This window comes from Xyrauchen texanus, chromosome 23, assembly GCF_025860055.1.
Source record: "Xyrauchen texanus isolate HMW12.3.18 chromosome 23, RBS_HiC_50CHRs, whole genome shotgun sequence".
NCBI classification, from domain to species: domain Eukaryota; kingdom Metazoa; phylum Chordata; class Actinopteri; order Cypriniformes; family Catostomidae; genus Xyrauchen; species Xyrauchen texanus.
In genome coordinates this window covers 20863742-20874096 of record NC_068298.1, presented here as the reverse complement: position 1 = coordinate 20874096, position 10355 = coordinate 20863742, and the positions used below count along the sequence as shown (strand labels likewise).

The 10355-nt window shown below is 35.4% G+C and overlaps 1 protein-coding gene across 2 annotated transcripts; it reads left to right on the top strand.

The window, feature by feature from the left end:
• The first annotated feature begins 2281 nt into the window (after window positions 1-2281).
• aga (aspartylglucosaminidase) lies at window positions 2282-10306 on the top strand. 2 transcript variants are annotated; one of them, XM_052155118.1, is made up of 9 exons: window positions 2282-2490; window positions 3232-3403; window positions 4016-4128; window positions 7938-8050; window positions 8803-8917; window positions 9153-9228; window positions 9402-9509; window positions 9748-9881; window positions 9978-10306. In XM_052155118.1, exons 1-9 carry the CDS (start codon window positions 2391-2393, stop codon window positions 10076-10078), a joined length of 1032 nt encoding a protein of 343 aa, XP_052011078.1. In that variant the 5' UTR covers window positions 2282-2390; the 3' UTR covers window positions 10079-10306. The 2 variants fall into 2 exon arrangements, with proteins under 2 accessions (XP_052011078.1, XP_052011079.1); XM_052155119.1 differs by having other exon boundaries at window positions 3250-3403; window positions 9978-10301.
• The last annotated feature ends 49 nt before the right edge of the window (window positions 10307-10355 follow it).

The window sequence follows — 10355 nt, the reverse complement described above, 5'->3', positions numbered from 1 at the left end:
GTTAGGGCAGTTCAGTTTCCAAACCTTTGTTCATAAAATTTGAGATCTTCTGATAGCAGATTAGTCATAATACAGGCTTATTTCCATGCCAAAACACTAAAAATTCATTGCAGTTTTCCCTCATGCGTCAAGTGACTGTTGTGTTAGTTAGCTTCACCTCAGCTGGTGCTTTCTGCAGTCTGTTTTCTTTGAGCAATTCCCATCATTTAAAGTGCTTTTAAAAGAACCTCATGAAATTTATTTTCATTTATGCTGCAAAGTCTGGCACAGAAATGAACACATTCTCCCATCTGTTTGACTTGATGTTTGGTTACTTATGGAAACTAGTCTTTATTTCAACTTAAAAAAAATAACATGATTTCAGTGTTATCTCTCTCTTCATTTAAAAACATGGCCTTTTAATTTACATTAAGATTGCCATTTAAAATACAACATATACATGTGTATGGGGACAATTTACAGGTGCTGTAACTGGTTAACATTTCTCAAACCTTTTTTTTTTATTTTTTTTTTTACTTTTGTGCAGTTTATATAAAAACAGTCGTCCTGAGGTTTGACAAATACATTTACAAATAGTTAATGTAGTCTGCACAAAGCAATGGCTCTGTTGTTCTTAATTGTAGGCCTATAGGTGCAAACAGTGTGTTGCTAAATGGACTCTTTGGTCATAAAGGAGGTGGGATGCAATGTCTATTGTAGAGTTTGGCAAATATTCTCCTATCAGAAAATCACAAGTCTGTTCAGAAACACATTCCATGCAAAATGTTGCATGTTTTGTTTCAATTGAGAGTTCAAATATATAGATGTCAGACATGGTTATAATGCTCTCAGGCATTGCTTTTGACTCTGTTATTACTCATATATTATCTTTAGGCTTACCAGTTTACCAAAGGCTGCAATATTTTCATAAAGAATTCAATGTTTGACTATGTAATATTTCTAGAGGTTTTGGTTATGTCACTTTAGGTTAGTAGCGTTAGGCATGTCTCTGCCCTAGGTGTTTTAATAACTCCTTTATTTTGCCATTTAAAGCTGTCCTCCTCTAAGCTTCAGCAAGCACCCCTGGTGTTCAATTACTCTCTTATCAGGAATTATTGTAAGAGGGCAAATTCATGAATAAAATATGGCAGAATACAGTATATTCCTATTATGAATAATGTAACAGCTAATTCAATATGTTTGCCCTTTTTTCCTGGTAGAGTAATGCTGTGTCACAACCTGTATACTGCTGCTCTTTCTTGTTTAGCATGGGCAGGGCAAATAATTGTGCCATTTTCTGACTATTTTTGGCAGAGCTAATGCCAGTCTAAACCTGTAGAATTTAGTATAAGATATACAAAAGAGAATGCTACATTTTATTTAGCCTGGTGACTAAATCCTGATGATTTAGTCTGGGATTTACATTTTAAACCTACAGTATATGACCATGATCAAATTATTATACATCACTTGTGTATTGAAGTGGCTTCTTTGTTTAACAGAGAATATAATTGTTACAGACTGTCTCCATCTTCTTTAAGGACACTTATTTTGAAGATTTCCCCTGCACGTTTCCCAGAATTCACTGCTCTAATCGTTTGTTCTACTCCAACCATTGCATTAAATGATTTAAATTATCTACTCCTGCGTCTCCTCTCTCCCATTCCTAGACACCCAACGTTACAATAATGAGTACTATTTACCTAGACAACTCTCAAAAAGAAAATCTGTCCGTTTTAATTCATTTTATTTAATGTTTAAATTATATCACAATTTTCCATCAAATTAACCAGGGTGATTTTAAATGGTGCCTACATGTTAAGAATTATTATTGTTTTTGTATTTATTATCATTTCAGAGTATTCATTTCTATAACTTATTATTTCTATTAAACAAAATAATGTCTTAGTTTTAAACAATATGGCCTAAAAATGGGATAAATAGCAATGAAAGCAACTACATTTGCTTTCGCATTAATTGAAAATAAAATTTTGAAAAGAAGGTGAGCATATAAATAAATCTATTTTAGACCATTTGTTTAAATCATATGTTTGCAGGAATCATTTATTTGAGCATACCAGAATAATAGCGTATATAGGCAGTACTAATATAGCAATATTAAGGTTATATCGTAGAGAGGCTATGTGTTTTTCAGTCCTCTGGTGGTCTTACTTTACTTATCAAGGTAACTTTAAAACAACAACAACAAAAAAAAAACAATACGCGCTTTCAGTTAAGGTTTTTTTTAACGACGCGGTCCCTTTAAATAGTTTCATGAACGTCATGTGAGAAAACCCGGAAGTGCATACTTGCAACATAAGACACGGAATTTTTAAGGCACATGACCGTAATAGTTTTTAGACACTTAAGGAAATGTAGTCAGAGCACATTTGGATTGTCCGTATTTCGCTATGATTCCAGTAGCATTTGTAATTTGTTTGCTTCCTCTAAATCAAGCTGCACTCCCTTTAGTGATCAATACTTGGCATTTTAAGGATGCAACAAGCGCAGGTAATCCAATAGCACTTTTAATTCTTCTTTCAGAGACTGCACAACCCTTACATCTCTCATCCTGACCATCTGTTTTATATTATTTTCTCGAATGATCCTTAAAGACATGTCATTACAGGGTGAAGCGATAGTTCACTCAAAACACTTTATTCTCTCATCATCATGCCATCCCAGATGTGTATGACTACCTTTCTTCTGCAGAAATCAGATTTTTAGAAGAATATCTCAGCTCTGTAGGTGCATACAATGTAAGTGAATGGGTGCGAAAAAAATGAAGCTCCAAAAAAGCACATCATGGAATTATAAAAGTAATCCATAAGACTCCAGTGGTTAAATTCAGATCTTCTGAAGCAATATGATAGGTGTGGGTGAGAAAGTAAATTTTCTAACATATTTTCTCCTGCCGGCCCAGTAGGTGGCGATATGCATGAAGAATGCAAATCTCCATAAACAAAAGAAGAATGTAAATGTGAAAGTGGAGAGTGATAGTAAAAAAGTAGTTTTCTCATCACACCTATCATAACTGAAGATATGGATTTAACCAATGGAGTCGTATGGATTATTTTTATGGTGTGTTTGTGCTTTTTGGATCTTCAATTTTGGCACCTATTCACTTTCATTGAATGGACCTAGAGAGCCAAAATCTTTGTTTGTGTTCATCAGAAGAAAGAAAGTCATAAACATCTGGGATGGCATGAGGATGAGTAAATTATGACAGAATTGTAATTTTTGGGTGTTCAGTGGTATTTCTGTCTGTAGCTTGGAGTGCACTGCAGAAAGGAGGCTCAGTTCTGGATGCAGTGGAGACAGGCTGCACGCAGTGTGAACTAGAGCAGTGTGATGGAAGCGTGGGGTTCGGAGGCAGTCCGGACGAGCGGGGAGAGACCACCTTGGATGCTATGATCATGAATGGGTACTACTTTTTTTTTTTCAAGCCACATCCATGACTTATTAACATTTAATAATAGAACTGACAAATATTACTGCATTATACTGTATGATGGTTAACAGGTCATTGATGTACATTCAAATAACCTGCTGTAAAAAACAAAACATCCTTGGATAGTTAAATAGTGCCCAAAATTCCTCTAAAACCGGCCTGGTTTTAACTGTTTTTTTTTTTTCATCCTAAACAGGGTTATGTTATGTAACTCATGTTATGTTCACATTTGAATGTACTCAACTGTTCTAACAAGCAATATATAATATTTGTTTATGGTTTAATACATTATATGAGAATCAAATCAACTTCATAGTTACTGGTTTGGCCTGATACAGGGCTTAAGGTGTTATGTTTAGTAATTTACTTTTGACATTTTTGCAACAATAGATACCTACTTTTTCACCTGATTTGATTGATCATTAAACTAGCCTGATTTTAATTATTCATGTTTGCATTTTATAACATATATAATACATGTAAACATAATTTTGTATTGTTTAAGAGATAGTCTGAACTCTCTATAAGGCCATCAATGTAAAATGATAACAGTCCTGTTTTGTTTTCTAAATGTCCCACCTTCAGAGACACAATGGAAGTGGGAGCAGTAGGAGACTTGCGCAGGGTTAAAAATGCTGTGGCCGTTGCCCGAGCAGTGATGGAATATACAAAGCATACCTTCATAGTGGGCGAGTCAGGTAGTTATTGTGCATTCAATAGGTGCTTTTCATTTCTGTAATTGTGCATGCTTGTTTCCTTTCCTTGCATCTTAGCACAGGAAACAAGGAAAAGATACAAGGAAAATAAACAAAGATGGATGTATCAAAGTGAGATACACTGGTGGCCAAAGTATGGACTAATGTACAGATTTTGCTCTTATGAAAAGAAATTGGTACTTTTGTTCACGAAAGTGGCATTCAACTGATCACAGTGTATAGTCAGGTCATTAATAATGTGAAAAATTACTATTACAATTTGAAAAAATTGTTCAGAACTTCTTAAACTACTTCAAAGAGTCCTCATAAAAAAAAAAATCCTCCATGTGCAGCAATGACAGCTTTGCAGATCCTTGGTATTCTAGCTGTCAGTTAGCTGTTCAGATACTCAGGTGACATTTCACCACACGCTTCCTGTTGCACTTACCATAGATGTGAGTGTCTTGTTGGGCACTTCTCATGCACATTATAGTCTAGCTGATCCCACAAAAGCTCAGTGGGGTTAAGATCCTTAACACTCTTTTCCAATTATCTGTTGTCCAATGTCTGTTTCTTTGCCTATTCTAACACTTTCTTTTTGTTTTTCTGTTTAAAAAGTGGCTTTTTCTTTGCAATTCTTCACATAAGGCCGGTACCCTGAGTCTTCTCTTTACTATTGTACATGCAACTGGTGTTGAGCGAGTAGAATTCAATGAAGCTGTCAGCTGAGGACATGTGAGGCATCTTGTTTAGTTGTTTAGATGTGGCCTTCCACATCTCTTTCTGTCCTTGTTAGAGCCAGTTGTCCTTTGGTCTTTGAAGACTGTAGTGTACATCTTTGTATCAAACATTTTATTTTGCCAATTTTAAGCATTGTATAGCCTTCATTCTTTAAAACAGTAATTGTCTTATGTGTTTCTAGAGAAAGTGTTTCTTTTTTGCTATTTTTGACCTAATATTGACTTAAAGACATGCCAGTCTATTGCATAATGTGGCAACTCAAAAACAAACACAAAGACAATGTTAAGCTTCATTTATCGAACCAAATAGCTTTCAGCTGTGTTTGATATAATGGGAAGTGATTTTCTAGTACCAAATTAGCAATTTAGTATGATTACTCAAGGATAAGGTGTTGGAGTGATGGCTGCTGGAAATGGGGCCTGTCTAGATTTGATCAAAAATTACTTTTTTTTTTTTTTTTCTTCTTTTTTCAAATCAGTAATGTCCTGACTATACTTTGTGATCAGTTAAATGCCATTTTTGTGAATTAATGTATCAATTTCCTTTCGAAACGGCAAAATCTGAACATTATTCCAAACATTTGGCAGCCAGTGTATATTTGTAAAATGGAGTGTCACTTGGAGTGATATATGGAGTGTCACTTCAGAGCGCTGTCTAAAGGCATCTCATTCCGTTATGTTGTTGAAACTTGATTTATTAATATATTAATATAAATACTAATAATACAATATTGAAGTTCACTATGTAACCATTAGGGTTTATTTAAACTGAAAGGTGAAAAAGGTAAAACTGTTGTCACATGTGAAGGGGAGGAAAATGTATGTGTGCGTCAGGTGCACTGACAAAAGGATTGCACCTAGGATGTAGCTGTGCTTCCTCGCTTAAGCATCCTCTGTAAGCTTCCTCTGTCCTTAAAGTGCATTTAGAGAAGGCACATGCTTAAGGATGCAGGAGCGAAGAAACGAGGATGCACAACTTAAGAAATGAGAAGCACCCAATATCCTCTATATTCCAGCTTGTTAATGTAAATACTTAACAAGCCAATTGTGTAGCAGCAACTCGGTGCATAAAAGTATTCAGACATGGTCAAGGTTCAATTGTAGTTGAAGGCGTACATGAGAATGGGGAAGAAATGTGATCTAAGAATGGCTGGTTTGAGTATCTTAGAAACTGAGAATGTTTCATTTTCATGCACAACAATCTAGAGTTTATAGAGAAGTGATGCAAAAAAACAAAACAACAACAACAACATCCAGTGACTGGCATTTCTGTGGACAAAAATGGCTTGTTAAGAAGAGGTTGCAGGCGAATACTGGTTCAAGCTGACAGGAAGGCAACAGTAGACGACATAACTATATGTTACAACAGTGCTATGCTGGAGAGCATCTCTGAATGTGGCTACAATGGAAACAGGCTCACAACAGCTGTAGAAGTTTGGAAAAACATTGAATGGCCTTGATTTCTGTTGCGACATGCATATGGTAGGGGCAGAATTTGGCATAAAATTAAACTAGCTGCATAACACAATAGATGGATTCATCCGGTTTTATAAGTGTTTGGGGAATATTGTCTTGGCACACACTAGGTCCCTTAACAATTCAGTGTTTAAATGCCACAGTCTACCAAATTATTGTTGCTGACCAAGTGCATCCCTTTATCGCCACCTTCTTATGGATGCTTCAAGTAGGAAAACTCACCACGAAAAATGCAGGCTGTTTTTACCATTTAAAATGTGTACATAAAACTGCACTACGTAACTTTGTGCGCTTTAGCTGCATCTGTGGTTGAAACTTAAAATTGCAAGCAATTTGTGGAAGAATACATTACTGCTCTTCTGGCAGATGAATCTCCCATTTTGGGCTTAACTGGACATCACCTGTGTGATCCTGACTGGAGCCTGAGTCATAACGTGCTGTTTTCATGTTGATATTCTGTTATACGATTAAACATTTGAAACGGAAATATTACTTGCTTTGATGAAGATAAACACTCTTATTTACATATCTGAATAAATTTTACACTTAAATCGCTTTTCTGAAACTACAATCAAAGCACTTTTAAATAGAGAACCGGGGACTCAGGGGAAAATGGTCAGACTGGTTAGAACTGAAGTCTACGATAACTCAGATAACCGCTCTGTACAACTGTGGTGAGAAGAATAGCATCTCAGAATGCTATTCTGAAATGTGAGTTGGCACTGTTTTGGTAGCACAAGGGGGACCTACAAAATATTAGGTAGGTGGTTTTAATGTTGTGGCTGATCATGTATAACTATTACAAGAAGTCAATACATATTAAACATGTCGCAGTAACTTCACCAGACATCATAGATACATCGCCGATCGGTTAACACGCGAGTAATGTTCGATTCGTAAAAGCTTGAACTGTTTGAGTGTTACTGAACTGAGCTGAACAGCATAGTTAGTTTCTCCAGGTGGAACAGCCAGTACTTCATTCCTGTGTGTGCGGACATGATGTAATGACACAAGGATGAACGTCATAAGCCAGCGATTTCATGTCAAATCGAACCCGACAGCTCAAAATACAAATAGTTTTTATAGGCTTACCGTAGTGAATCGGGGGAAGGTAAGGACATTGTTTTGAACACTGATTGTTTATGTACTCATTCAATAATGGCAATGTGTTCATTTTTAACCAAAAATCTTACATTCTGTTCTGCTTTCCTTTTCAACTATTCATTTCAATATATCTGTAGACACTAGGGGCTTGTTTAGAAAGATTTCATATCGGTTTAAAGTCTAGAGCACATCACTTATATTGTAATTCCATCTATAATGATGTTAAATTATATAACTCCCATCTGTTCTCTTAATCAAAAGGAATTATAGGGTGCAAAAATGACGTTCTTTCTTTATCCGAGGCTGCCTTACTATTTAAATGTCCTCATTACAATGAAAAAAGCCAAACCAGCCTCCCACTGTGCTCCATGCTTGTGCTTTTTACTGTCTCTTTTGTTTATTTCAAATTAGCACTAATATGTGATTCAGTTTGTACTAATTCATAGTTGCAATATCTTGGGTAGTAATAAACTTTTTTCTGTCTTCATGCAGCCTCAATCTTTGCTGAAAACATGGGCTTCAAATCGGAGGACTTATCAACGAACAAATCAGTGACTATTTTCTCTCAGTGGTTGCAGGACAATTGTCAACCCAACTACAGAAAGGTCAGAAGTTAGTTTAAAAAAAATCTTCCATGTAATCATTACTCCAGGGGTTACCTTTAAAGTACCTAAGCACCTTTTGCAACTTCAAACATGGGTTTAGAAGCAGAGTTGTAGCAGATAAATGGTTTTGATGTACCAAACACCTTTTGAAAGATTTTTTTTTATATATTGAGGTAAATAAATAAATAAAACAAAAGTTACTTCAGTCAGTGTTGTGGTTTGGACCAACATTTCTTGTGCTTATAAATTCTGTGTTTTCAGAACTCTAACAAAGTTATACTTTCTTCAGTTCATATAGATTTTGCTGAGAAGTTCTGGAAGGATATCAGTGTAATCACTGTCATCAAAAATAAACAACCAAGCAATAATAAATAATTGTGAGCATTGTGAGCTTTATGAAAACTACAACGGTTGATTCCAGCATTGTGCTATTTGAGCAATCAAAGCCCTATGGAAAAACAAGAAACAATACTCTGAATACATTATGTTTTGTGTTTTCATACCCAAGCAGATTTAACTGTTTGGGATGTTGGCAAGTTAATCAATTTGTCAAAATCCGGATGTTAACTTTGCAAAGCTTAAGGTGGATAAAGCCAATCAGGGAGCAACATAAATATTTTAGATTATACAGTATAGCCAGGCAATGTAATGCTAATTTTAAAGCTATAGGGAAAGGGACAAATTTGATTTATGTTCCTGCTCCAAATCTATTTTTATCAATTATATATTCACTTTGTATTTTTATATTACAGGATGTTTTTCCAGACCCTTCTAAATCTTGTGGGCCATACAAGCCCAAGGCTAAAGGCCTATGGAGGCCAAAGCATCAAAAAGAAAAAATTGACCCCAGTGCTCATGATACAATTGGTAACATTCCCGTTGATAAGGAGAGCTTTTGTATTGTAAATTGATGAAAAAGAAAGCATGCACAATAAATAAGGTGCTCTTTGATGGTGCCATTGATAACCAAGCCCATTGCAGTTTATTGTGCATAACAATTGATTTGAACGCCACAAAGGATATATTTGAAAACCACTATTTGATTTGATTCATTAAGGCATGCGATCTTACATGATACATTGTAACTGTTCATTTTGATTAGGAATGGTTGTAATTGGTGAGAAAGGGCAGGTGGCAGCTGCAACATCAACCAATGGAGCAAATCATAAGATACCTGGGTGAGCATGACTTGTCATTATTGGTCTCTGGTCTCCTGTCTAAAATATAATGTCAGAATGGTGATGTTTAAGCGAATTTAACAAGCAGTGTTGTTTTATACAGATAGAAATAGGTTTTGAGTGTTGCCTGTCAATAGAGCTTTAGTAAGCAAGATGCATGTTGATTTGTTTAGCCGTGTAGGTGATTCACCGGTAGCTGGAGCTGGAGCTTATGCAGACAGCACAGCAGGAGGAGCTGCTGCCACAGGTGATGGAGACATCATGATGCGTTTCCTTCCCAGGTAATCACCCTTCTTGTGAGAAGATTATTAATTAATAATTTAACAGCATCAACAAAAACTGGTATGAGCTAGATGCCTTGATAAATTAAATTGAGTCTACTGAAACCAAACTTAAAGTCTCCAATTTTAATATTTTTTCCACTGTAGCATTCAATCCAATGAAATGCCGTAATGATAAGATGATTTATATTGCTAATGTTCCTCCTACACATTTATTTATTAAAATTTTATTTTGAAGTTTTTTAGCTGTTGAATTGATGAGATCTGGAACTGAACCCTCCGTCGCCTGCAAGACCGCCATCTCCAGAATAAAGAAGTATTACCCCAATTTTTTTGGAGCAGTTATTTGTGCCAATACTACTGGTGGATATGGTGAGTGATTGCTAATGACTGTTTGTTTCTTTTAACATTGTGTATGCTTGATCTGAACATGAATAGGGCAATCATTTAATTTGTTTATTTTATAAGGTGCTGCTTGCAACAAGGTTCCTGGGTTCATTCAATTCACCTTCATGGTGTCTAACCCACAGTCAAAACAACCTCAGTTGCAGAAGGTGGACTGCTTTTAATTACATCCTCCTGTTCTGCTAAATAATACTTATTGATTGATATGTAGCTTATGTGATCAAGGTTCACTATGCATAATTTTTTTATTTTTAATAATCTGTTTTAAAGATAAGTGAACAATACATGTTTTTTATTATGCTGAGATGTTTAAATTTGCACTACTACTGAACATTAAATGCAGAGACAAGAAGAAAAGCTGGATATTGATAAATAAATGTATTTCATTTAAATAAAGTTAACAAGTACACACTTGTTTCCATCATTTAAACATAAAAGGCA

Bases quoted from the DNA above. Each gene is read 5' to 3' on its own strand.
- aga (XM_052155118.1), top strand. From the start codon at position 2,391: ATGATTCCAGTAGCATTTGTAATTTGTTTGCTTCCTCTAAATCAAGCT. The intron at 2,491-3,231 runs GTAATCCAATAG...TTGGGTGTTCAG, and splicing joins TAAGGATGCAACAAGCGCAG to TGGTATTTCTGTCTGTAGCT. The intron at 9,510-9,747 runs GTAATCACCCTT...TTTATTTTGAAG, and splicing joins ATGATGCGTTTCCTTCCCAG to TTTTTTAGCTGTTGAATTGA.